Raw genomic sequence first — 27,409 nt, 5'->3', positions numbered from 1 at the left:
TTTTTACTTGAAGACGCATTATTGTTAATTAATTATATATATCGATAATTATATGTTATATATACTTGCCAAGATTTCGTGATGGGTCGTTCAAGAAGCTGGGAAGTACAACATATAATATAAAGTTACAATATTACGTGGGCCAGGTGTTTGCTTGTTTTTACTATATTATTATAAATCATGAAAACTATTTTGGAGAATATAATTTATGTGCTATGCTCCAATTTTTTTAATGATATTATATATTTCTTAGTGATATCACATGAAAAAAATAGCATATAAATTTTTAAATTGTGTATGCTAATTTTTTAAAATTGCCAATATTTATTATAAATTTATAATAGTTGAACCAAAAAAGAGAATAAATAATTATAATTGAATACAATACCGACATGTAACATTAGTTATTTATTGAATAGAAGCACTTCATGACATATTACATAATAAAAAAGATACAGACCAAACAAATACAATCAAAGGAAGATGCCAATATAGGCTCGAACATACCAATTCACGACTTAAGCATATAAAAATAATCCAAACATATATATTGGATACAACTGATCAACAGAACTTGCGTTTCGATGGACTTATTCGAGGATGAATTCCGCGGTATTGTTCAAGAGGTGGTTCACGTCGCCCCAAGTTTTAACGATCCATTCGCCCTTATCGGACACGAGAAAAACATTGAGAGAAGTGTTTATAACCTTCCCAATGGGCTTCCCTTGTGGAGAAACCTTCCTATGAAGTGCTCTTATGGTAACATCATGAGACACCACAACCACCCTTTCACCTACAAATGAAATTATTTTTTAATTAATTAACTTATAACTTTGCTTCTTCTTTTTTTGTTAAGTTATTATGTGACATCAGATATCGCCGATACATCCGATGTCAAGTCAGTACTTCGACGAGAGAAATACTGAAATTGTATAAAGTACTTATTTATATGAATTAATATTTTAAGAATATGGACCTTGGTGTTTATTTGCAATCCTTTGCAATGCGGATGTGCTACGCTCATAGAGTTGATTCAAACTCTCTCCACCACCCTGCACCATAATTATATACTTTGAATATATAATCTTAACTTATATATCTATTTTTTTAATGCTTGTGTGTGTGTGTGTGTGTGTTATATATAGATATAGAGAGTGTATGTATAATGTATGTATATATGTGTATATACTGGAATCTCTTGATCTCTTCGGAGAGAGACAAAAGCTTTGTGGGCCTCGGGATGAGAAATGGCTGTTTCACGAGCGATGACACCTTGGAGGACCCCGACATGTCTTTCCCGCAACTTTGGATCTTTATTTACCTTTATTTATTTATATATAAAAAGTCAAAACAACTGCTCCCATTAACTAATTCACAATCATTCAGAGAGAGTGTGTGACTGTGTGCTATATAGATATACCTGGTGCACCCCACATTTTTTGGCTATTAACTGGGCAGTGTAGGAAGCTCTTTTCAAGTCAGAAGAATATACAGCAGAGATTTTAGGCTCCTTGGAAAGCCGCTCAGCCACCTTTAGCAATACATACATATACATACAATTACCTCAAGAACATAAAAAAAAGAATTAGCAATTTTCTTATAAGTACCAGAAAGGCTTGCAGTCTCCCAGTCTCATTCAAATCCACATCCAATTGCCCCTACACGCAATATACATTTTATCATGCTTTCATACTATACATCAGAACGTATATAAAACACACACACACACACACACACATATTGGTATTATGCATATCTGTGTATTTGGAACATGAATCGATCTCACGGGACAACCATGCATGAATGCAGTAACTAAAATGACGATCATGAAAACCTGGAGTCTTCCATCCACATTCCATCCAGTTTCTCCGTGGCGAATTACGATAATCTCGGCATATTTGGAACCATCATTGATCGAATCATAAGCCATTTGATTATATGAATAGCTATACAAAAGTAGCTCGCAGAATTTAAATTTTTGGTGGAGAAGATGAGCAATGGAGGGGAGATTTTATATTACCCCGGAAGCCATAGAGGCGCGGGAACATGCATGGTGGTGGGGTACCACCCCACCCATCCACCACAGCTACCTCTCAATTATTACAACAGAATTATGTGATATTAGGTCCCATCGACACCAATAATTATAGAAATTCATGTGCCTTTGCCTAATAACATTCTTCCTTTTTTTACTATTTATAAACAATGCTCAACCATAAATCGGTTAAATGTATCAATTAGCCAGATGTTTTATATGATCATATACCTTTGTAATAAGGATCTTTTGTGTTACGGAATCATATACTTTCTGAGTGATTGATGATATATTAGCTCTATATATTTATGACACACGCAACGCGTATGCCTCGGTGGCTAGAGATCAATTTGTTTGTTCTCGTCTATGTGTTATTCAAAAAATAACACCAAAATTAGAAATAAGTATTTTATTTTATTCCAAGTCACATAAAGTAGGTATTATAATTTTTATTTTTATTTTTATTTTTGAGCATGTATAGTTTTTTTTTTTTAAAAAAAAAGAACAGTTATATAATATAACTGTTTTGTGGACCAATGTTAATTTTTTATACGTATATAAATTTATAAAAAGGAGTCCAATTCTGTGGACCAGTGCTAATTTTTTATACGTATATACTTTTATAAAAACGAGTCAATTTTGTGGACCAATGTAGTAAATAATTATATTGACACGTTCTGAAAGTAGGAAAAGATGTATCGATTTCTTCGATCAGCATGTTTAGGGATGGAAAAAAATATCGAAGTATATGCCAAAGGTTTCTATACGATATGATAATGATTTGACATTTTCGGCGCAATAAGTATGAATTTTGGAAATTTTCGTTATATGTCGAAACAACATATAGAAATTAGAAAATATACAATATTTTAAATAATAAAATAATAAATTAAAATATATGTAAGATTTTTTTTAGATACGAAATGGTATATATCAATACCATACCGAAATATCGATATACCGTAAAATTTCAGTATAATTGATATGCTAGTTATACTTACTGAAAATTTACGTATACCAAGACTCAGTATACAGAAATTTTCGATATGGTATCAGTATAAATTTTTTATACCATAATTTTTCAATAATGGTATACGATATATATAGTTTTCGGTACATTACATATTTTACCCCTTGGACATGTTATAATTTGTAGGAGAAATTTTGATTAATCATCCATGTGCAGGTGCATGCCGAAATATTCTCTTTTTAATACGTCGCTTTAATAGGGTCGGAATCACACTTTGAAATTTTGTACGTATTAAATTTATGTCTCCATTGCTTGATTGGTGCTTACAACTATTTTTCAGTGAAATGATAAATAAAATATTGATTTTAAACTATTATTTGATTAATATCATATCGACATTAAGTTTGAGTGAAAATTCCAATTGGTTTCAATGTTGGTTTGTTTTTTTTTTTTTTAAAAATTGTTCATTTTGTGGAATTTTCCAGCTTAGACTTTTTTTGCATAATTGATGATATATCACTGTACAAATGAATTTCACGTCAACATCGTATCAAAAAATGATTAAGATTTTAAAAAATCAATTATACCATATTAAAACTGAAATTTAATAATATAAAAAATTATATATATATATATATATATATATATATATATATATATATATATATATATATATATATATATATATATATATTACAAAGATTACAATTTTCATTGGATTGAAAAGCTGATGAAATCAATATTGAGTTAATAAATATATAAAAAGAATATGAAATAGTATAAGATTGGACCGGAATACATATGAGATAAGTGTCTTATTTTTGTAATCAAATGTCTTTTATTTTAGTACCATTATTCGGGAAATTGTATACATTACTCCAATGAAATCACGAGATTGCTGATAACTCTCATTAAAAAAATTATCAATCAATGTCACATATTTTCAAACGTTGTATACTAAAAGACATATAAACAAGTGTGTATATGCTCAAGATTTAAAAACACGAGAATACATGTGCTCGAGATTTTAAAAAATAGAGTTAATAAATTATTATTTTTATAATAGATTTTCAAGCATTGCAAGATTTTACAATCATAGTATTTTAATGAGCACTTTTTGACTTTATACACCATATACACGTATATGATATATATGTCCACTTTTGCGTGGGGTCGGTCACAGAGAATCTAATATCTAAATATTGATTGATTACATCTTACATGTAAGGGTACTACCTCATGATAGAATCAATGGCCTAAATTTAGCCACACATACATGATGTTCACTAATTTTTTTAAAATCACATATGTACGTGAACCTTATCCATCCAAATCATATGGAGACACTGCCCCCACATGTAACATCGAAGCAACCCTAAATATTTCACAAGATTTTGTATGTGGTTCTCATTATTTACGGTTGAAAATTGTAGATTGGATTGGGCTGATATCAAGCCCAATAGTTCAACAGACTTCTGATTGTCTTAAATATTTCAAAACTGCCCAGAAAGCCCAATTGACTAGCATGATAACAATACAGTCGGATTGATCCAAAGGTCGAAAATAATTTAGACATATCACTTGCATGTAGGGACCTCATTTGTCCAAATAAATCCGATTCTTGCTTGATGCCGGAACCTCTCGCATTTTAGGGAACAATGTTATATAGTTTCAAATTAATGAATCAAAATAAATAAATAAATAAATAAATAAGACATCTTTGATCTAACATGAGGGCAATACACTCACACTAGCATCGACCTTCCTAAACAGAATTTTTTGAAAGAAATGGTTGAAGTGGTGACGGTGGGTGATCGCTCATATAATACTAACGAGCTCGAGTTGAGCTCTATTATGATTGCGGAAGCTCAACCTAGCAAGTTACTCGAGCTTGAGTCAAGTTTTGACGAAACTGATGGCTCGTCTGACTTACACGAATAAAAAACGTCTGATTTTCAAAATTTCACAAGCCCAAAAAATCTAAGGTATGTGCCTGATTTGGAGATGTCAAATAGATTCTCGGACTATAGTTTTCTATAAAAAAAAATTCTTCCTTTTTATGTCAAAGGCTTGCAAGTTGTTGAATTCATGGTCAGATCATGTGATTTGTATTCTATCTGATGCCATAAAAATTTTCTTCCTTTTTATGTCAAAGGACAGATCATGCTTGCCCTTGGGAAGAAGATAGCCAAGCCACGATCAATAGTCTATGCGGAACTAGCGACAATTAGAGAGGGAATACGCATAGTGCAGTTACCAATTTTCTTTTGGCAGTGCAGGCTGAAGAGGATTTTAGCTATTATGGAAGAATTGCAACAAACATCAAAGACTTACTTGGAGTCCACCTTCATATCAAGTTAAGTTTCATATTCACTTGTTATAACATAATTCGGAAAATGAAATAAGACCATCTTAAAAAAATATACGTCAATTGCCTGCAAAATCCAAGAAAACCACGTGCGTATTATATATAAATAAACGCACCATTGATTACCACCTCACGGTGTGATACTCTTGTCTCATATCTTAAAAATTAAAGATTTAAAATGAGTTTATAATGAGCTTAAAATGAATTTCTATAGCAACTTGGGTTAGTCATTTTCGTAAAACGAGAACGAATATGAAGTTGCTGTAGGGGTCCATTGTGCAGTCACGCATGCGCGGACCCGGGCTCGGGACGTGACACACGGAGTGTCTAAGTGTGGTGGAAAGTGGGAACGAAGTCAAATGATCACGATTTCGATTCTCCTATCAACATTCTCACGGTCGAATTTATCGATCGCACAAGACTTGTCTACTGCGATTTACCTGATTTTGGGTTAAGCTCTAGTATTTACCTGGTATGTGTCCTCAAAAAGTAATGATTGTCAGTTATCTGTCACAAAAAAAAAAAATTACACAATTGATTTTTTTTATTGTTTCCTTCATTTTTTCCATTTGCATATTTGTATATGTAATTATGTTAGCTTAATATGGCGATATAATATGATTACCTGCATATATTGGTCATTATATAAATTTTTTTTAAAAAAAATTTATGCATTGTAATTCGGTTTCGAATTTGATATAGCCATTTTTAAAAATATTTTTTTGCCCCCAAAGAGCTAGCTAGATTAATGTAATACATTGGGAAAAAGCCTAGAAGAGTTGAATCCTTCAGTTGCTGACCATGTACGCCTCTTCTATACATGAAGAAGACCGATTCCCTTTTTGAAAGTTTTAGTCTTTACCTCGTGCATTTATCTAGAGTTATTCTAATCAATCTCAACTCTAGATTTCAACTAATCACTCACCGACGTGCATGTGAGATTATCAATTTTTTTTTAAATTTAATTAACCATGACGACGAAAAATCGAAACGATTTTTATATCTTATAGCAATTTGATTTAACCGTTTTTTGCATAATGACTGCTTCAGCCTACAAGAACATATTATTCAGTCGCACTAGCTTGCACGATACTATAACTTGAGAAAAAATATGTATGCAAGCTAATAACCAGGTAAAATTCTGAATGTTGAATGACTATAGAACGATGAAGACATTGATACTACAACTTAAATTGTTGACCCGGTGAATTAAAACCATGTCACCATTTTTGACGCATAATAAAATATAATATACGGAAGGGAAAATGTTTTGAGCTTATACCAAATGAGATTAATCTAAACTAAATATAATATCTCGATTCAATGGAGTGGAAAATATATCCAGCTTAAGAATTTCTGTTTCATTTGACTGAGAATAAACTGTAAGCAACTATGCTTCATTTTTTTTATAAAAAAAAAATTTGGGTCGTGATATCCACTTATATTAAAGAAAAAAAATTCATAAAATTTATAACAGAATTTATTGGGAGACTGCTTAGTCCAAAGAAAATTGATTTTTAAAAAAGTTTGTGTGTAACTGAATCTGTTTTGTAATTTTGCACTTAAAAAATAGACTTTGTATTTGTTAACTTGATGTACTGTTTTAATAATTATATATATTAATAAAATGTTAAAATTTTAATGTAAGTTATATGTAATTCAGTGGATATGTTTAGATTATAGGTTCAATTCTCACTGAGGTCATTTTTTTATTTTTGTATTTTTCAATTTATTTTTAAATTTATACATCAGAATTACAGTGTAATCTCTCATTATTTCTTATAATTATATTTTGATGCTCATTTAAATATAAATCAAATGAACTATAAAAATTATTATACGTTGCGTGTATCGGTGCATTAGTGTATATAACATTATAATATTAAATCTTAACTAACTTGCATATGAATAAAATGAGATTGAAGCCGTAATTATCGCTTTCCCGTTTTGCCCCTATATATTCTTTCTTTCTTGTAGGAGATATGGAACACTATTTATAGCGTATATTTGAATTGATTTTGGAGCATCAACATTTTCCATCCCAGGGTTTTCATCTTTCATCCTCGGAGGGAAAATTTCCCATTTTCTTCTGAATTTAGTCATCCTACCAATGCAATTTCTGATCCGAAGTCTAAAATCTGATATCAGGAATCGCGGTTACCTGTAGCCATGCACTGGTGGCAAGGCGCGTTCACGTCCGCTTCGAAATCGCATTCCGACGATGATAGCGTCATCATCGGAGGTGGGGATAGCAGGTACTCCTTGAAACCCAACTTCTTTTCATCGGGTCGGAGCCGCCACCTCACGCGTGCGAGGAAATTGCGGCACGTTACGGAGAACGACGTCCAAATGTGGCGGTCTCCTAGCCAGATCACGCATTCTAGGTCGTCATCTGCGTCGCCTCTGCCGCTCCCTTTACCGGAATTGCAGGTTCTTTTAAGGCGTGACCCCAAGTTCGCCTCTTCCAGCTCGAACGGTGTTCCCCTGCCCTCGCCACGAGATGTGATTCAAAATCAAAGAGGATGCGAGGAGAAGCAGATCGGAAGAAGTAGGGAAAGGGATGCAACGGAGGGGTTGGACGCCGATGCCATTGATGGACTCAATGGTCTCAAAAGGTATCGTGAAAATGGAATTAATTGCTGTAGGGACGGAACTCATTTTGATGGAATTGTGATTTCGTTATTGAACTTTAAAGAAAAAAAACATATTTTACTGAATGTATATGTTTTATATCGTTGGTTATCATCATCAAATCATTTATATATTTTATATGAATTTTATTTATTTTTAATTCTAATGATGTTGCGTTGTTATAAAGGTTGTGCATTTATATGGTAACATCCCCTAGCATACTGCAATTGGCTTAGGCATGCAAGCAATCCAGAATCTGCACCTCCCGTGTTTGATATAAATAATTGGTTTCTCTTTTTAGGTCGATGTGTTTTCCCTTTGACCTCAAATTGATTAGAAAATTTTTATGAACCTATAAACTCTCTTTCTATTTTAAATATAACCTCATTAGCCTCTTCAGATCAATTTTCATGCGATTTTTATCGGAAGTTGTTGCTTTAGTTTATAAAAACTTCAAATTTTCTTGCTATGATTGCAACTCGTTAATGTTAATTCTTATTCAAATTGCTACATATTATTGTAGAACTATTTATTAACGTTAAATTGTCCTCTAGACTTTGGTTATAGCTTCTTTTGAACTGTTGGTTTTCGTAGTTGGTTGCTCTATGTTATTGGTTCCATTCATTAATCTATCTAGGATTTTTTGTTTAAACATTGTGTAATGTTGTTTCTCTGTCCTGTCTTTGTTTATTCTCATGCCAGCAGATTAGCAGGTCAAGATACAAGAATAAATTCCATACTTTCTGATGTTCGGCCATCCAGGAAGTCGCCTCAGAAGCTAAACGTCAAAGATAGGTCATCTAATAATTACAGTATTTGTATCCCTATAAGTGCTCCAACGAGTCCATATTCAAGCCCTGTGCTGAGCCCCCCAAGAAGTGATATGTTGGCAAATCACTACATAACTCCCCCCAGCATTTTCCAAGTTTGGTCCGCCCCGGAGATCCCTCATTCAGATGGGAATCCAGGTCTAGGTATCTTCTATCCTCATCTGGCTTCCCACAAAGCTTCATTAAGTGTAGATAACTCACCACTTCAAAGTCCAAGAGTAAGTTCTCGTGTCTATGGAACAAGTCCTCCTATGACAACATCACCATTGCCTACCAAAATGGCCCATGAAACCTCATTGGCACCTTGGGAAAGTAATGCTCAGGCCACTGTACATCCCTTACCACTTCCCCCAGGGGCTGTCAGTCCTTCACATCCTGCATCACCGTCCCCAGTTGCAGCAGCTAAATCTGATTTATCAGGAGCTTCCGTGCCTTCACATCCCACTCCAATTTCCCCACTTGTAGTTAAACCTGAAGTTTCAGTAGCTGTCAAACCTTCCTGGACCTCTCCGGTTTGTCCACTTGCAGCTAAACCTGAATTGGTACCCATCAAACAGCAATGGCAAAAAGGAAAGCTTATAGGGAGGGGGACGTTTGGAAGTGTGTATGTGGCCTCCAACAGGTATGCTGTGCTCAGGCCACCGTACATCCCTTACTTTCACGATTGACTATCAAGTCCTTTGGTTATTACTTTTTTTCTGTCGACAGAGAAACTGGAGCCTTATGTGCAATGAAAGAAGTTGAAATTTTACCAGATGATGCAAAATCTGCTGAGTGTATAAGACAGTTGGAGCAGGTTGTTTTCGAATTTATTTGGTTGCGATCTGTTGGTTTTTTAGATTCAAATTTGCCTGTTTTCAAATGTAGATGATACTAGACTTCCTTCTGTACTTCTGGCATCGAAATGCCACACTGTGGATTTCTTTATGGCCTACGATGTCTGATCGATCTATATGTGAAATCAAAGATATCAATGAATGTGATTGCTTACTTCTGTACATTTGCATTTTATTCATACCGGAAATGGAATAACAATATAATTGTATTGTACTACAGAGAAGAAGATTAAAAAAATAAGAATATAGGTAGTTAATTGAGAAATACTACTCCTTAAGAGATTGAAAAGTCTGAATCTTTCATTCCATCCCGTGAACTTTGGTACTTATTCTCTTGCTTTTCTGAGGAGTCTTGTGAAACACATTTGTTTTTGTCAGCTCCGAAAATTTGTTAGCATGAAATTGTTAGGCAGGCCATACCTTCCACAAAATTAACCATTGATATGTGAAATAGACCTCGTTGATGATTAAACATAATTATCTTCCGTTTATAGGCTGTTTTATGTTGTGCTTTCTTACTTGAAACTTTCATGCACAATTTGCATATTCTTCTTGCTACATGTATTTTATCAGCAGTTGGACTGGACACTTAAGTTTTCCAAATGCTTTCAGGAAATTAAAGTTCTTAGTCATCTGAAGCATCCAAATATCGTGCAGTATTTTGGTAGTGAAATAGTGAGTAATTTTCTTCAGTAATACGAACTTATATTTTTGGTTTCTTTCTGCAAGATGCTGTAGTTAAATCACGTTTCATGTAGGTTGGAGAAAAGTTTTACATATACCTGGAGTATGTCCATCCTGGTTCAATCAATAAATTCATCCATGATCATTGTGGGGCTATTACAGAATCCGTGGTTCGCAATTTTACTCGTCATATTCTCTGTGGATTGGCCTATTTACACAGTAAAAAAACCATACACAGGTAATGTCAAATGTGTATGTCTTGATGTCATGAAAATGCAAAATATACTTTTTCCAATGAATCATTGTCGTCAAAGTTTGAACTTATGTCAATTGAGAAGAGATAGTAAGAAGCATATGTACGGGCTACAGAGGCAAAGAACCCATGCAAACAGGGCATGTGCGCACAGCAGTTTCCAAAAATATAGCTACAAAGAGAGATTGTTTTGAGTTACTTGGAAGTTGGAACTGCATTTCATTTACATACGACGATCTGCTGTTTCAAAATTAAATTGATTTATCGAATATTTTTTTGACTACTGTAATGTAATCAAACAAAAACCTAGATCTTCATCATTTTCTCTTAAAACAGTTTGCTAAAAAACTGTTCGGTTGGCAAACACATTAGGTGTGACCACTCTGCCCTGCGCTTGTCCTTTGATGCGTATCATTATATCCTTAGTGTATCACCAAAATGTTCTCGGCACATCTTGGGTAGAGGGAAATATATAATACATGTAGCTAATATTTGTGTTATTTCGATATCCTGTTTGTAGATGATGCTTATATTTATTTAGCTAGATAAATTTGATGCATATTCTGCAACTTGAGGAACCATCTTATGTAGTTTTAGAATTGTTTTCAATATATTTATAGCACAATTATTATGTGACTTGGTTAGCTATCGTCACTTTTGTAGGGACATTAAAGGTGCTAATTTACTTGTCGATGCATATGGAGTTGTCAAACTTGCTGATTTTGGGATGGCTAAGCATGTGAGTTTATGATTTCTCTTAAAAAATGATTTTTTTCAATTTCTGTATTTAGACAATAGTTACTCAGGAGGATATTGACTAAATTAGCATTTTATGGAATGAGTAATATCTAAAACAAGGTTGTATGTCTGTCAAATACCTGCTGTCCATGAGCAATAAAAACTGCCGAGTTACTGCTTTCTCCATAAATGTTTTCTTATTCTGTTTATTTTGCTTTATGCTCTGTGTTCTGCTTGTGTTGTTCAAAGTCATTGCTAAGACGGGCTATCACTTTCTGTTTTCTTTTGCATTTGCAGCTGACCGGGCAGGCGGCTAATCTGTCAATGAGGGGTAGTCCATATTGGATGGCTCCAGAGGTACGTATGTGTTTCAACCTTAGGTTATCTATCCTGGCAACCATTGCCAAAATATACTAATGTTACATGCTTTTTATGCAGCTCTTGAATTTTGGGATGCAAAAAGATGCTAATTCTGATCTTGCTTTAGCAGTTGATATATGGAGTTTGGGCTGTACCATAATTGAGATGCTGAACGGAAAGCCCCCTTGGAGTGAGTATGAAGGGGTAAGCACCAAATATTAGTAAACAGGCTCATTTTACAAGCTTTCACTTGGAGAAAAAATGTCAGTTATTATGAACTTACTAATTGATCATATTACACTCGAACTCTGCGTGTATGTTTGAACAATAAATAAGTTCTCTGACTTTTCTTTTGCATTATTGTACTCAAGCGCAAACATCTCTAGGATTCCTCCTTGTTCCAAGCATTATATGTGTAACTTGGTGAAAGTCTTTGCTTGATTTTAGTTGGGCTTTACCAAAGATAGCAAAATAAGTTGGTGTGTTATATCTGCATGTCAACCTTGTTCATGCTATTTAAACCAGTGTGGATGGGATTCCTGAACTTGAAGAGATTTTGTCCTTTTCTTTTTTCAGGCTGCAGCGTTATTCAAGGCTATAAAGGAGACTCCTCCTATACCTGAAACACTGTCAGCAGATGGCAAGGATTTCTTGCGACGCTGCTTTTGTAGAAATCCAGCAGACAGGCCAACTGCGAGCATGTTACTGGATCATCCATTTGTGAACTATTCACAGCAGCCTGAAGCTTGCTCCCATACACGTAAAGAGAGAAAGTTGATGGTAAATTCCTTCAGAGTGTTATTGGGTTTAACAATTTGAAATCAAAACTCCCAAACCATGAATTTCAAATTCATTCTTTCTCAATTTAAGTTCTTATAACAACAAATGTAATGAATTTCATATATACCTAGTCGTGGTATCATATGGAACCCATTTCCAAATAAAATCTCTCAGCCCAAATCAATTCCTTCCATCCAAACACAACCTTATCAAACTACCCTTTTAATTTTGATAAGTTAGTTGAGCAATTTATGTAGCGGTGAATTTTTAAATTATGTGCATCATTGAACAGGATGATATGCAATTCCTAAGAGATCGTCTGAATCAAAAATCTGATTCAGTGCCTGTTTCATTTGACTCGCAGATCAAGATGGCAAAACTGTCTAATCAGTAAGACTTGTCGCTTCACTCTTTACATCTGGTTTTTTTATCTTGCCTTTGGACCGTATACATGTAAATTATATATTAGCATTTGACTTACTATGTCTCCAACTCCAGCTTCATGAGTAATTCTTTTTCTCCAGCGTGACTGGCCAGCGAAGTCATCACCAAAGACCCCAGTTAGCTGTTGTCCCCCTCATTTCTCCTCGTTCAACGCTCGAGTCTCTTCCTACTTTATCACCACCAAGCATGGGACAATACTCAAACGATCCCACCACTACAGCAAATCTTCCCAGTTCTGTCAAGCAAGGTGTCGGTATTTAATCATAAAGCGAGGGAATTGCCACGTCTTTTTTCATTTGGTGTTCCCCTTGAGCGCCTGACCCAGGATTGTCTTGGTCATCCCTGTATGTATGTATACTCTTTTAGGTATAGCTTGCAGCTTAGGGAGTTTGAGCCGGTACACCGTGTCATTGACGACTCAAGATAGGGACGTGCTTTCGTCCCTTGAGTTGGGATTGTAGCTGTAGGGTTTGGGTACATTGGGGATTATGGAGATGCGGTGTCTCGGTTCTCTGAAGAGAGGTTCACACAAGCATGCACCTGTACTTACGTCATTCAAAATGGTTCGCTAAATTTAAACGAAAGCAAGTTAGAAATAGGAATTAAAATGAATCAAGTTTCATTGGTCCTCGCTTCAGAGTTTTTGGGTTTTACCACAATCACTGTGTACCCTGTAATCTGATCCCTATTTAAAACAACGTAGATAGATACAAGGATACGATTTTTGTTGTGCAAGAATTGCAATAAAGTTAGTCACGGAAAAAGTTGTTCTTTCTGTTTGTTCATCGTACTTCTAAAGTTAGTGAGAGCCAAAATCTGCATTGATACCGAGCATACCAATCCAATAAAGCCAGCATAATTATAAATAATCATTATTGATTTTATTATAAAATTTTTTTTATGTATACTCTTTTGAAATATCATGCAATATATTTAATTGTTATTGTCAATTAAATTTTTAGTTCTATTGGGGACGAGTGCATTGAGGATGTTTTATCACGATAAGTCGATAATAGGTCTCGCCACATTGCAAAATCAACAAATCTTGTGTAATCGATAATATTTACTCATAAATCAGAATTTTCTAAACTCTCAGTTTGGGTTGTTCACAATAAGGTTTTACGCTTTTTTAAAAAATTAAAACCGAATTGTCATACATGGTCGGTTAAGATTTTTAAAAAATAATCTCGGTTTTACATATTGAATCAGTTTTACGGTTTTGAACGATTTCATGCGATTGCGGTCGGTTTACAGTTCTTTTAATGAAAAATATTAGACATATATTCTAATTTATTTTAAAACAACAAGAATATAGTATCTTTAAATATAAAATATAATTCAAATCAAACAAAGATAAACTAGATAAAACAATAATCAAATTTCAAAACTAAGTTAATAATTTAACAACACAACACACTCACAACAAAAATGATATTGTATTTTTGATTTTTTATAAAAATATTAGAAAAAATGGCGCAATACAATGCAGTTCGACGATTAATAAAAAAAATGACCACTTCCGGAAAAAAATTATCTAACATTTTGTGTTATATTAATCATTGATTACCACTTATGTATCAAATTACTATTTTACCGTCACAATAATAAAACTTAACACTGACAATCAATTGTCAACGTAAATTGTCAGAAAGAGATTTTTTCTCCTATGGTGGATTTTTTCAAAAAAGAAAAAGAGATTATTTAGAGAAATACGAGTAATCCACCAATATTATTATAATTCTCCTAAAATTACGTAAATTTCCTAAAAAAAATAAATAAATTCACGTGCCACTGCCTATTCACCGATGAGTGGTCAAGCACAAGTAAAAAAGCAAGTAATTCAACAAATCAGGTCATCTTTTTGGAGCCACTCACTCAATCTCACCACTCCCACCGTGCACGCATCAGAATCCGGAGAAGGGAGAAACCATGGATCCGCCGCAAGTTCAATCGATCGACACCTCCAACAACATAAGCTATCCTCCGGAGAAAGATGAACAAGACAAAATCATCGACGATTGGTAATATATATAATATATACACACACACATATCTTCCTCTTCTTCTTGTTTCTGCTGTTTAAACGAATCAAATCTTGAATTTGAGGTTTTGTAATGCTGCCTGCAGTTGCTCTTGCTGCTACATCTGTATGGAAAACTGCCTCGACTTCTTGTTTTGCGACTTCTGTTAGTTTCTCGTAATTTAACTGCTTGTATTCTGGAATAATAAGGTAATACATTATTGTTTTAGTTTTCTTTTATTTTGTCTCCATTTTATTTATTTATTGCAAATATTTGATTTCCAAGTAATGACATTCGAGTCAACTCCAATTGAGTTATGAACCCTTTAAATTTAGTACTCTACTTTTATCATATGAATTTTTGTTGTTTTCATGCAATGGAGGGTTTCATGCATCCAATAGATGAATGATACATCATCGGTGCTCATAAAAGTGTGCACGGTAGATGTACAGGATATCAAGACTATATATATATATATATATATATATATATATATATATATTTCTTTATAGTATTTCTTGTACTTCAATTCAAATGGAATATTTTTGTCCACAATAAGAAATATCAAAATTAATTATTCTAAGTGGCAAGCGCTGCCAAATAATATTCTATTGCATTATTATACCATATATCAACAAAGAAATTTTACGTTAATCGCAACCTAAATATCTTACAATATATACAAAATAAAATTCCACCTAGATATAGGGAAATAATCTATTGACTCTATCCAGCGTCATGATTATCATCTATTATCTAAATTTAATGTCAATTAACCATTTTTCACTAAAGATATTATAGAATCGAGCGCTTGTCGTTTTACCAATATCAAGTGGTAATGATGCAAATCAAAATTTTAAATCACACAGCAACTTAAACACCTCAGTTCAATCGCTCTTTCAGCAGGGTCAATTATTACACTCAACAATCTCACTTCCAATGATTGGACTCCTTGCAATTAATGAGCATCGAACCCGTGACCTCGAATCTGATACCAATTGTAGGACCGAGCTCTTACCGCTTTACCAAAGTCTATAGCTGGTGGTAATAGTACAACTCAAATCTTTTAGGCAAAAACTTATGTGAAACGGTCTTACGGGTCGTATTTTGTGAGACATATATCTTATTTAGGTCATCCATGAAAAAGTATTATTTTTTTATGCTAAAAATATTATTTTTTATTATGAATATCGGTAGGGTGGACCCGTCTCACAGATAAAGATTCGTGAGACTGTCTCACAAGAGACCTACTCAATGTTTTAAACTGCACAACAAGTCAAACACAACAGTTCAATCGTTCTTTTAGCCGAGATAATTATTGCACCCGACAGATATTTTTTTGTTATTCTGATTTAATATTTTTTTATAATAATTTTTTTTTATTATGAATGATACTACAATCATTTAAAAATTCAAAAGTTTGAATAAAGATTAAATAAAATATTTTAATAATTTGAATATTTTTAGAATATGGATATGGTATTGATAAAAGAATATATAAATTAATAAAATATATTTTTATTAAATGAAAATAAAGTATTTATAATAATTATAATAATAATTTTTAAAAATTAATTGGAGGCCGACCCAAAGTGGTGCCCTGCCTGCCTTGGGCAAGGTTTATGAATCCCTCCTCGGTGAGGTAATGCATCACTCGGTGACCCTCTCTTTATGGCAGTGTTTAACTCGAACAATTAATTTACTTGTACTCGAAAACAACCCCAACGATACAAAATAGGAGACTCGAATGCCAAAGTGGAATCCTTTTGATCGCATAAACTACATTCGTTGCATGAAGTTATCGATCTTCCATATATAAGCCCAAAAGATTATGTTTTTTGATAAAAATTAATTTCTAGACCGTGACATTGAAAATCAAGCGATTCTCACTTTATCAAAAACGAAAAAACACATGGGCCATGTCTCACCATTTTAAAAATTGCACACTTTACGACTCATGAAAATCAAACCTAGCGATCAAATTCGAACAATTTCGAGATGTTTATCGAGTATCACACCAACTCCCCGCAAAGAAAAGCTTAGTCTCGGGCAATTGGTGGGTGCGAGGCTTGAATTTCATATTTCTCGGACAATATCGTTTGATGATCTGATCATTTTCAAACTTGTCTTGATCCGTAAAAGTGGTGATATTTTCCACTCAGTGGATACAACTTTTGACTTATAAGGTTAATTTGATAGCGGCTGACCTCATTTTGCACTGTTTTAACTTAGTAATGGTTTCTTTTGTGCTTAGTCTTTTGACTTAAGACCGTTAAACTGATTTATTTTATTTGGGCATAGTTATCATTTGGCAATAGAATATATATATATATATATATATATATATATATATATATATATATATATATATATATATATATATATATATATATATATATATATTCAAATATTCTACTGCTCGAGCTTTGAAACTCAAATTATGACAAGATCCTCTTTCTAAATAAGGTCTTGTATTTTTTTTTTTTGAATAAAGTCTGAAGGTAAAAACTTGTGTGAGACGGTCTCACGGGTCATATTTGTGAGACGGATATTTTATTTTGGTCATCCATGAAAAAGTATTACTTTTTATGGTAAGAGTATTACTTTTTATTGTGAATATAGGTAGGGTTGACCCGTCTCACGGATTAAGATCCGTGAGACGATCTCACATGAGACCTACTCAAGTCTGAAATCATGTTTGGTTAATTGGTTTTTTTTTTGGCTTCTGGCGGTCTTATTTCACCGGAATGTTGAATTTACGCAAGACGTAGCAGTATTTTTCGATGTCATATAAGAAATTTCTAGTGTTACATCTGCATTTTTCGATGACATACTCGCTATTTAAATAACCAAAATACAAAATTGGCAACATTAGAAGATGAAGTGACTATTTTCCCTTTTGCACAAGCTAATACATATCGGTTGCATGCGAAGAATTAATAAATTAAAAATCCCTACATTTTTGAACTGATAATTGAAATTGGATGATGTATTTTGTAGTGCATATGTTTTTATTTTCTAAAGTGTCTATCCACGAAATTTCACGAAGTCGAATACGTTAATATGAATGGAAGGAAACACGAATTTTTTGTTTTGCCAAAGTGTTGGTTGGGAAATATGCTGTAGTGTAGTAGCAGTTTGATGAATAAAACAAGTTTTACATTGATGAAAACATCTATGATTTATCTGATGATTTCAATCCCCGCTGAAGTATACGTCACTTTTGAGTGATACATTTTGATTTACCGATATAAAAAAAAATTACAAAGTGAAAAATATTTTATTGATCCATCAAGTTTTCGAATTTTGGTTTTGATCGACTAACTTTAAATTTTTTGGCTTTCCATCCTATTTGCTCGAAGTACTGACATGGCTGTCTGATGTCACGTTAGCAATTTGACTAAAATAACTAAAAATTAAAAGTTAGTAGTTAGTACATCAAAATCAAAATTTAAAAACTTGGATGATTAAAATTCAAAATTGGAGAAGACCAACATTTCCTATTACAATGGCATACTTGTTTACTTTCAACTTGGGATTTATCATGCCGTCAACATGTGAAGCTAGGTTCCACCACCTTAATTCTATCATCGTTAGGCTAGGCTAGAAGTTCTCTGGTCGAGGTTGTACAAGTGAAATTGTGAGGATTAATTTAACTTATCTCCTACAAATTAACCAACAGAAAGTAGAAGCAGAAGGCCAAGAGTAGATGAAAATGCACTAATTAACCTTCCATATCTTAATTATTTAAAATATATATATTTTTTAGGAGTAACAAAAGATTGCTTTTTATGAGATATAATAATTTAAGGAAAATTGTGATTTTGATTGTCTTTTTTTGATTTTGATAATCCATGTAGTCAAATTTCTGTCTTATTTTTCATTTTGTGATTTTTGTCATTTTTCAGACATTATGCTAATGTAGTATAGCGCCAACTTCGCATCCACAGTGTTCAAACAATGGAAAATGATTAAATAAAGATACAAATATAATCTTAATTTTAACATAGAGAAAAATAATAATTGCAATACGTATATATACAAAACAAATATTACTTCTTCTCCCAAATTTAACGTTTCGAGCCCCCTCCTTGGCAGGATTTGGATCCTTTACTGTGTTGAAAACACAACATTCAGTGCTGTGCATTTTTTACACGAGATGATCACGTATATATACAAAACAAATATTACTTCTTCTCCCAAATTTAACGTTTCGAGCCCCCTCCTTGGCAGGATTTGGATCCTCTACTGTGTTGAAAACACAGCATTTAGTGCTGTGCATTTTTTACACGAGATGATCACGTGATCATCTCGTGGACATCACATCATATGAGGTAAATTTAAAAAGTTGTCAGATTAAACGAGATGATCATGTGATCATCTCGTGTAAAAAATACGTAGCACTCAGTGCTGTATTTTCAACACAGCAGAGGATCCAAATCCCTCCTTAGCACAAGCTGTTTCTAGACAAAAAGGAAAGTGACAGCAAATTCCATTTCTAGCGAAATTGTTCCATAGTCAACATGAGTCTACCATAAGTGCACCCTTCATTACTTTAATCTTCTATAGGAAACGCTTATTGGAGGCTTTAGAATTCTGATTTTTGCTAACGTGGATTTGGTTGGTTTCTCTACCCACTGAGAACTTGAGGACTTTCACCAAACTTAAGTGAAAGGGACATCTTCAGTGGCTTTGTCACTCTCTAGAGAACAAACTAGCACATTGTGTTGTTCTCTTATAAATTCCTGATTCTCCTGTGTACTACTCATGCTTCAATTTTGAAAATCTTGGTTGTTCCATTCCTTTCAAAATATGGGTCGTAGTTCTTCTGCATTTTCAGCTGTTCTTTGCCTTTTGCTCTTGCTTTCTGCTGGTTATGGTCAACTTGATTACAAATTTTATGATACTACATGTCCAAACTTGACTAAGATTGTCAGACGGGGAGTTTGGTCGGCTATAGCCAACGAAACAAGGCTCGCTGCGTCTATTTTGCGCTTGCATTTCCATGACTGTTTTGTTAATGTAACGACTTCAGCTCACGATTTTTAAATATTTCTGTAATGTTCACTAGTGTTTCTCTTGTATATATCAGTAAAAATATAAAATAATAATATTAATCAAGTGAATTTCCACATGTACAAAAACCACACTCAATCAATTATTTGACAGCTTTGGATCATTAATGAAATGATTTCAAGATGTCACATTAGTTTTAAACTAACTACATTTCAGTGATGTCTCTATTCTTTTTTTTTTTTTTTGCCTTTGAGGTGTTTAGGGTTGTGAAGGATCTATCTTGCTTGACGAGAGCATCGATTTCAAGGGGGAGAAGAATGCGTCTCCTAATCGAAATTCGGTCCGTGGATTTGAAGTCATTGACGCAATAAAAGCCAATGTTGAGAAAGCATGCCCATCCACAGTCTCTTGTTCGGATATATTGACTCTTGCTGCTAGAGATGCTGTATCTCTGGTAAAAGCTCACAAATTTTCTAGTGCTTTAACAAATTTGTAGCATCAAAACTCTTTATGAAGAACCTGATCGTGTCTATTGATTCATTAGGCCGGCGGGCCATTTTGGTTTGTGCCCTTGGGCCGTCGAGATGGCGTAACAGCGAATGAGACCGCAGCTAACACAGACCTCCCATCACCTTTTGAGTCCTTGGGGAATATCACTGCAAAGTTCATCTCCAAGGGTCTTGATTCCAAAGACGTAGTCGTGCTGTCAGGTGCGAAATCTTGTCTTGAAAAAATGTTATGAGTTTAGCGTCCTTATGAGTTCGCAGCTAAAGATAGCTACGTGCATGAACTTGAGGTCAATTTTTTTATAAAAAAAAAAAATTGTAATTTTTGTCGTGCAGAATTGCAATTTTTGTCTTCCATGGTACTTTATATATTCCAATTTTCAGATATTTTGGTTATTTTTCATCAATAATTTGACATGTCACCACACACGACGTTGTATCAACGTCATATTACTACCACATCAGAAAAAATAACTAAAATAAAAAAACAAAAGCAAAACAAAAATAGGATGGCAAAATAAAATTGAAATTTGACTGTTATAGGTCACCAAAATCGTAAAGAGACAAATATATAGGAATAAAATTGAAAAAGAAAAATCGAATTTCTTAAGATAAAAGGATCTATTGCATGCAAATCTATTTATTTATTCACTGGTCAATGAATCCTCCATGTGTTAGTAAATATTTCATCATGCATTCAGGTGGCCACTCCATTGGATTTGCTCAATGTTTCACATTTAAATCGAGGCTCTTCAACTTTGATGGAGCTGGTAACCCTGATCCGATTCTGGATGAATCACTACTGACCAGTTTACGGAGTGTTTGCCAGAATCAAGATGATTCTAACTCCAACTTGGTTCCTTTGGATTCTGCTACTTCAAGCAAGTTCGACAACAGCTACTTCAAGAATCTGGTGAACAGCTCCGGCATTTTACTGTCGGATCAAACTCTGATGAGTGACAATAAGACTGCTGCCTTGGTGTTAAATTATAGTAAATACCCTTTTATGTTCTTCAAGGACTTTGGGGTGTCAATGACAAAGATGGGTAATATTGGTGTTCTTACTGGAGTTGATGGTGAAATAAGGAAAAATTGTAGAGTGGTTAATAAGTGATTTGGCTTTGTTTGGATTCCATGAAGAATTTGGTGCCAAAATTACGGTGGACTTCAACTTTGTAAGTGTAAAATAAAAGTTTTATGGTTCTGATCATATACCTGATGTGTGTGAATGAATAATCCTACCGTTTTTTGTTAAAGGATAATAGTCCTCTATGTTTGTCCATTTTTTTTTTTTGGGTCTTATAACTATTCAATTTTAGGTTTTGGTGACGTAAGTTATGTTATGTTTTGGATTTTGCTGACAAAAAAGTCAGAAAATACTGAAGTGACACTGAAAAATATCGATGTGTACACCGGTAAATGTATGTATCCAGCGTCACGTCTAACATCCAATTGAAAAAAGCTTAAAGACCAAGACATAACCTAACTTATAGAACCAAAAATTAAAATTGAATTCTTACATTACCAAAATACAAAAGAACAAATTTTGAGGACCATACTGGCTATTATCCCACTACTTAATCATACATAAGCCAGAACTTGTTAAAAAAGAAAAAAGAATAAAAACATATATTATTGAGATACAAATTTTAATTGGGAATAAATTTTGTATGGATTTGCCATTGATCAGCACTCGGCAGAAAGATTAAAATTACAACAAAAATTATTTATTATGGTAACCTCGATTCGAAGTCACGATATTTTAGAGACGATTGTCGTCAACGTAAATCACTGTTCTACGAGCAATTCCGTGTGGAAAAATGATTCATATATCCTTGTCTCGGCTTACAATAATGCAAGACAAGATTAAACCAGAATATGACGATATCTTAGAGTAAACCCGAATACCTCTTACTAATATTGATCTCGACGCCATCAATTATTTAAAATACTTTGACAACTTTCGCACAAAAAAAGTTTTTATTCTAACAAAAATAGATATCTTCTTCTTGATCAAATAGTTCTTGTTAATATTGTTATTATCATCGGTTGGATTAGTATTAAGTTGCTGTCGCTTACTCCTTTTATCTGCTCCGCCAGGTGTTTTCACCTTGGCCTTTTTCTTATGATCAATGCCTGTTACGGGTTTCGCAGGGGTATCTTTTTTACCAATGATTTTCTCGACCATATTTCTTCGGTTGTCTCCCTTGCGAGGATGCAGTTTCTGCAGTCTTGCAAACGCCGCATCTCGGCTGTTCTCTGCCGCAAGCTTGTCTTCCTGGGACACCGAAATTCGCAATTCTCCCTTTGAAATCTGCTCGCTGGCTCTCTTTATGAGCAAGTCATACTCCTCCTGACGTAGCTGGATCATGATGTTGGCTGCCTCCGAGTTGTTGATGTAATGGAGTGCTTGAGCTGCCGAAGTTCCGAAAGCTTCCGATTCCAACTTTATTGCTTCAAGGGTGAGCTCCAATGTCTGAAGAGTCTGCTTCTTCAGCCTCAAGACTTGTTTCAGTTTCGATTTTCTTCTTCGTTTTTCATCTGTTATTATTTTGTGTTGCTCCATCTCTTCCTGTGCCTTGTGCTGTGCTTGGTTTATGTCGCTGATCATCACGTGGCATTTCTCTTCTTCTCCCTTTGCGGATTTGATGCACATATCCATGGTTTCTAGTTGTGCTTGTAGCTCGGAAATGGTGGCATTAGCTTTGATAACTCTGTCTTTTGCACTGGCTAATTCGGCCTGCATCGTTTCAAGCTCATCGATCAAGGGACGGGAGTCTAGCCATGATTGAGTAGCATCATCTTTTGCCTGCTTGAGATTCTTTTTGATCATTTCCAGTTCTCCTATTTTTTTCTCCAACTCCATCTTCCTTTTCTTGCAAAGCTTGCTTAGTTACATGTTTGTTGGCTAGTTTATAAGTATTCTTCGTTTTACTTGTATTAAATTAAACATTAATTTGCTGATGAAACATGAACTGTCATTCGGGTTTTTATTTTTTTAATATAGATTGGTCCTTGTTATTATAAATTTGGTTGATTATCCACATGTTTTTTATGGCTTTAGAGCGGCCGATCTTTCTGTCTTACAGTCTGAGTTTATCATATATCTGCTTTTATGTTTAGTTTTTTACTCCTACGTTTGAACTGTGTCCACGTACCAAATTTACTTTGGTTTTATTAGCTGCCTGATTGTGTCCCTTTCAAGTCCCTTCAAATTGTAAGCATTTTGGGGAACCAATTAATTTTTTTTGGATCTACTTCTATTTTATTGATTTGCATCTATCTATCCTGAAGACTAATATATTTTAAATTTACATATAATTTTATTACTTTCAATTATTAAAATTTGGTATTGAGAATTCTTAAAGGAATATTTTTTTTTTATTTGTAAATTTTGATATGTGTACGTTGTGTTTTGGATTATGATTTTTTTCCCCTCACTTTTCGTTTGTATTTGATAAATCAATCGATAGTTGCTTTAAGAAATACAAGGATTGTTGTATTGTTTTTGGTTCGATAATTGATTACTTCAATTTATCTAATTTCTTAAACAAAAGTCATTCTTAAATTTACACTTGAAATAAGATATCTATTTAGTAATTTCATATACTTTACCAAGTATATAATTTATACGTAGAAATTTTAATTTTTTCCGGTTAGATGTAGTCAGTCTAACAATCCCGGAGCCTAGTGATTGAACCAGAGCAAAAATTTGTTGGAGACGGTCTCACGAGTAATATTTTGTGAGACGGATCTCTTATTTGGATCATTAATGAAAAAATTTAATTTGTATGCTAAGAGTATTACATTTTATTGTGAATATCGATAGGATTGACCCGTCTCACAGATAAAGATTTGTGAGGCTGTCTCACAAGAGATCTACTCTAGAACCAGCATCATTGTGCTGTCCATTGGTTCCATGTCCACGGTCTCAAATTTTTTCAACAATATTTCTTTGGAAATGTGTGTTATTGCCAATAAGGTCTGCCAAAATAGTTCAAATTTTTGTAATTTTTTTCCTACCCAAATTAAACGTTGTGATCATTGATACTCAAATAGACCATATTTTTAGCAAAATGTTACTTTGCTAGTTGTAGGACGAATGCCAACAATTTAACTTTTAACAGAACAAATTATAGGAAGCTATATATATTTTCGAACAATTATTTTTTTGTCCCATAACTCGTATTGTCAGTGAATTCACCGTCTTGGTCTACTAATTTGTATTTTTTTTCAATTTTAGTCCTTTTTCACCAGGGATCGATTGACATAGTATCGTTCAGCACCACGTCTACAATGTTCAGTTTCATATCATTATTTTTTGATATCACATCATCGTTTTCTTATCGTTCTAAGAAAATCGCTTATACTTGAACCAAGATCAAGAAGATATATGGTAATATTAAATATCTCAATTCGCGAGAGTCCTCTAACCAATAAGGGCACTTTCTGGAGAATATTTGTGCATGCATGCATGTATATACCTGCTCTGGGGGGAAGATATTTGGATCGGCCCAATATTCTGGAGCTGATATGGTACCTATGGTTGCCAAACAGGCTTTCTCTAATGGGTCGGCCCAATAAATCCGAGAGCTTTGCGGATCAGTGGATGGTACGAAGATTCTTTCGATTCGCGTAGCATGAGTGCACTCAACTCGAATCGCATAGCATATCCGCGCCATTCCGCTGCTTCTCCTCCACTGCCCATTATTCGCAATCATCTGAACCAAATCGAATTCGAACTTCGGAGGAATTTTTCAGCAACTCGATCGAAGCTTGATCTCCGTGGTTTAATGGCCGATTCGGATTCCAGGTTTGTAAACGCCCATTTGTGCATGACGCGGTTGATTTTTTCTTCTTCTCGTTGTGTGTCATTTTTTATCGAACATAATTTACTTTTGTCTATTGTTATTGATATATTGTTCCTCTTGTGCACGATGATTTGTGGTTTCAGGGATGAGGAATTATAGAATTTGGGAAATGATAAATTATGTGTTGCTTTGTTGTCAGGGATTCAGTTTTGCCTAAAACTGAGAGTGTGGAGAATGGTGGACCAGTCAATGGTGTTGGTCCGAATTATGCGGAGGTCATCATTGTTCGCCATGGTGAAACAGAATGGAATGCTGATGGTAGAATTCAGGTTTCATTCTGCTTCCATTTCTCTGGTACGATTTATTAGTGTTTTTGAACGGAAGACGGGAACTTTATTTTGGTTCATACCGCTTCTCTATAATTTGGAGTGAAGAAAATTATGTTTATCAGGCTACTGATCAGTCAATAATCGGTAGAATTTCAAATGCAGCATTGCAAATCTTTTTGGAAATTGCAGTGTGATTAATGCCTTCATATATGTTTAGGGACACTTAGATGTGGACTTAAATGATGCTGGGAGGCAGCAAGCGATTTTGGTGAGCCATTAATTCTGAAGAAATATCACTTTTTGTAGTAGTTTGTTTGGTATTTGATACTTTGGGATCATTTGGTAAAGGTTGCTGAACGGCTGTCAAGGGAGCCTAAGATATCTGCGGTGTATTCGTCTGACTTGAAGCGGGCATTTGACACTGCCAAAGTAATAGCACGAAGCTGTGGGGTGCTTGAGGTTTGAATCATGGATCGATGTTCGACTTTGAATTCCTAAATCATTGAATCCGTAAAATTTGTGTTGATAGATATTTTAGAACTTGAAAGGTATAGAGTTTACGTTGAATATCCAACTTGATCTTTAGGTGTCGAGGCAATGGGGTTGTTACAGCTAGGTAGCAGCTGGTGAAACCAGGTCCTGTGTGAAAGCAGACTGCTTGATAAATTTTTAACCTTAAATTTCCACTTGGAGTTGGTCTTTTTTTTTCACCCGTACTGTCAAGTACTGAACATCTCGCTTTTTTATTCTATTACATACGTTATACATATAGTTTGCTATAGTGGCAGATACACTACAAGGATAAGTTGGTCTCTATAAATGATGAAATTTAACAAAGTATATGACAAAACCTGTGGAACTTTTTGGTAGGAAAACATCATTCTGAATGTCTTGCCATCAGGTAACTAAAGATCCAAACTTACGGGAAAGACATCTCGGAGATCTTCAGGGCGTTATTTTTTCTGAGATAGCCAAAGTTCATCCTGAGGCTCACAAAGCTTTTGTGTCTAACCGGAAGGATCAAGAAATCCCAGTAATCTCTTTCTCCTGGATCAGTCCATCGTTGCTATTTTCAGTTTGTTTAGACTGAACTCTATTTTTCAGGAGGTTTGCAAGCTAAAGCTAATTGACAACATGTGCAGGGTGGTGGAGAGAGTTTGAATCAACTCTACGCGCGTTGCACGTCAGCATTGCAAAGGATCGCACAAAAACACCAAGGTTGGTTAAATTTCTAGTCGACACCGAAAAAGCCGTCTTATATTTTCACTGATTTCCAGCTTTAATGCAGGGGAGCGAGTAGTTGTAGTCTCTCATGGTGGAACAATCCGGGCTCTTTTTAGAAGAGCTTCTCCACATGGGAGGGCCGTTGGGAGGGTTATGAATACATCTCTCAATGTATTTCACATATCTGATGAGGATGAATGGAGCATTAAATCCTGTGGCGATGTGAGCCACCTCAACCAGAGTGGATTCCTGAAGTCAGGCTTTGGTGGGGACAGACATTCTGGTTAGTTCCTACATTAAATACTATAGATTCAACGAAATAAAGCGGAAGAATGGATATCAGAAACATTTTATTGTTCGATCATTATCGAAACATTTGATCCTTTGATCATTATCATCAATTATATGTTGCATATTTGGTAAACTTCATGTGTGAAATCTATTTGAGGTTGCTGTAATAATTTCCTTGATTATATTTTAATATCAAATCAGTAGAATTGTGGTTAATGATAAGGTTTCTCCAGATCACCTTGTTCTTGTCCCCTGATATGTAAAACCAAAATAATCGACCGA

At 34.3% G+C, this 27,409-nt stretch overlaps 4 protein-coding genes across 6 annotated transcripts; 3 read left to right on the top strand and 1 right to left on the bottom strand.

The window, feature by feature from the left end:
• Positions 1-389: 389 nt before the first annotated feature.
• On the bottom strand, positions 390-2,002 carry LOC140806185 (phosphoglycerate mutase-like protein 4). Its single transcript, XM_073162693.1, has 6 exons — positions 1,835-2,002; positions 1,608-1,658; positions 1,421-1,531; positions 1,190-1,321; positions 977-1,052; positions 390-793 (listed from the first exon to the last, which is right to left on the bottom strand). Exons 1-6 carry the CDS (start codon positions 1,928-1,930, stop codon positions 591-593), a joined length of 669 nt encoding a protein of 222 aa, XP_073018794.1. The 5' UTR covers positions 1,931-2,002; the 3' UTR covers positions 390-590.
• Positions 2,003-7,357: 5,355 nt separating this feature from the next.
• On the top strand, positions 7,358-13,704 carry LOC140806182 (mitogen-activated protein kinase kinase kinase 5-like). 3 transcript variants are annotated; one of them, XM_073162688.1, is made up of 11 exons: positions 7,358-7,988; positions 8,707-9,456; positions 9,543-9,630; positions 10,283-10,345; positions 10,429-10,592; positions 11,253-11,346; positions 11,643-11,702; positions 11,784-11,909; positions 12,282-12,485; positions 12,778-12,875; positions 13,010-13,704. In XM_073162688.1, the coding sequence occupies exons 1-11, from the start codon at positions 7,543-7,545 to the stop codon at positions 13,188-13,190; spliced, it is 2,274 nt and encodes a 757-aa protein (XP_073018789.1). In that variant the 5' UTR covers positions 7,358-7,542; the 3' UTR covers positions 13,191-13,704. The 3 variants fall into 3 exon arrangements, with proteins under 3 accessions (XP_073018789.1, XP_073018790.1, XP_073018791.1); XM_073162689.1 differs by having other exon boundaries at positions 7,360-7,988; positions 8,710-9,456; XM_073162690.1 differs by having other exon boundaries at positions 7,360-7,988; positions 11,271-11,346.
• Positions 13,705-19,373: 5,669 nt separating this feature from the next.
• Positions 19,374-21,682, top strand: LOC140806183 (peroxidase 10-like). Its single transcript, XM_073162691.1, has 4 exons — positions 19,374-19,972; positions 20,229-20,420; positions 20,511-20,676; positions 21,174-21,682. Exons 1-4 carry the CDS (start codon positions 19,763-19,765, stop codon positions 21,584-21,586), a joined length of 981 nt encoding a protein of 326 aa, XP_073018792.1. The 5' UTR covers positions 19,374-19,762; the 3' UTR covers positions 21,587-21,682.
• Positions 21,683-25,070: 3,388 nt separating this feature from the next.
• On the top strand, positions 25,071-27,364 carry LOC140806184 (phosphoglycerate mutase-like protein 4). The gene is made up of 7 exons (XM_073162692.1): positions 25,071-25,285; positions 25,483-25,612; positions 25,830-25,880; positions 25,961-26,071; positions 26,514-26,645; positions 26,755-26,830; positions 26,901-27,364. The coding sequence occupies exons 1-7, from the start codon at positions 25,113-25,115 to the stop codon at positions 27,122-27,124; spliced, it is 897 nt and encodes a 298-aa protein (XP_073018793.1). The 5' UTR covers positions 25,071-25,112; the 3' UTR covers positions 27,125-27,364.
• Positions 27,365-27,409: the final 45 nt, after the last annotated feature.

This window comes from Primulina eburnea, chromosome 11 (genome assembly GCF_022965805.1).
Source record: "Primulina eburnea isolate SZY01 chromosome 11, ASM2296580v1, whole genome shotgun sequence".
In the NCBI taxonomy this organism is placed as follows: domain Eukaryota; kingdom Viridiplantae; phylum Streptophyta; class Magnoliopsida; order Lamiales; family Gesneriaceae; genus Primulina; species Primulina eburnea.
Note: the sequence above shows the minus strand (reverse complement) of the source record. Positions and strands in the feature narration are given on the sequence as shown.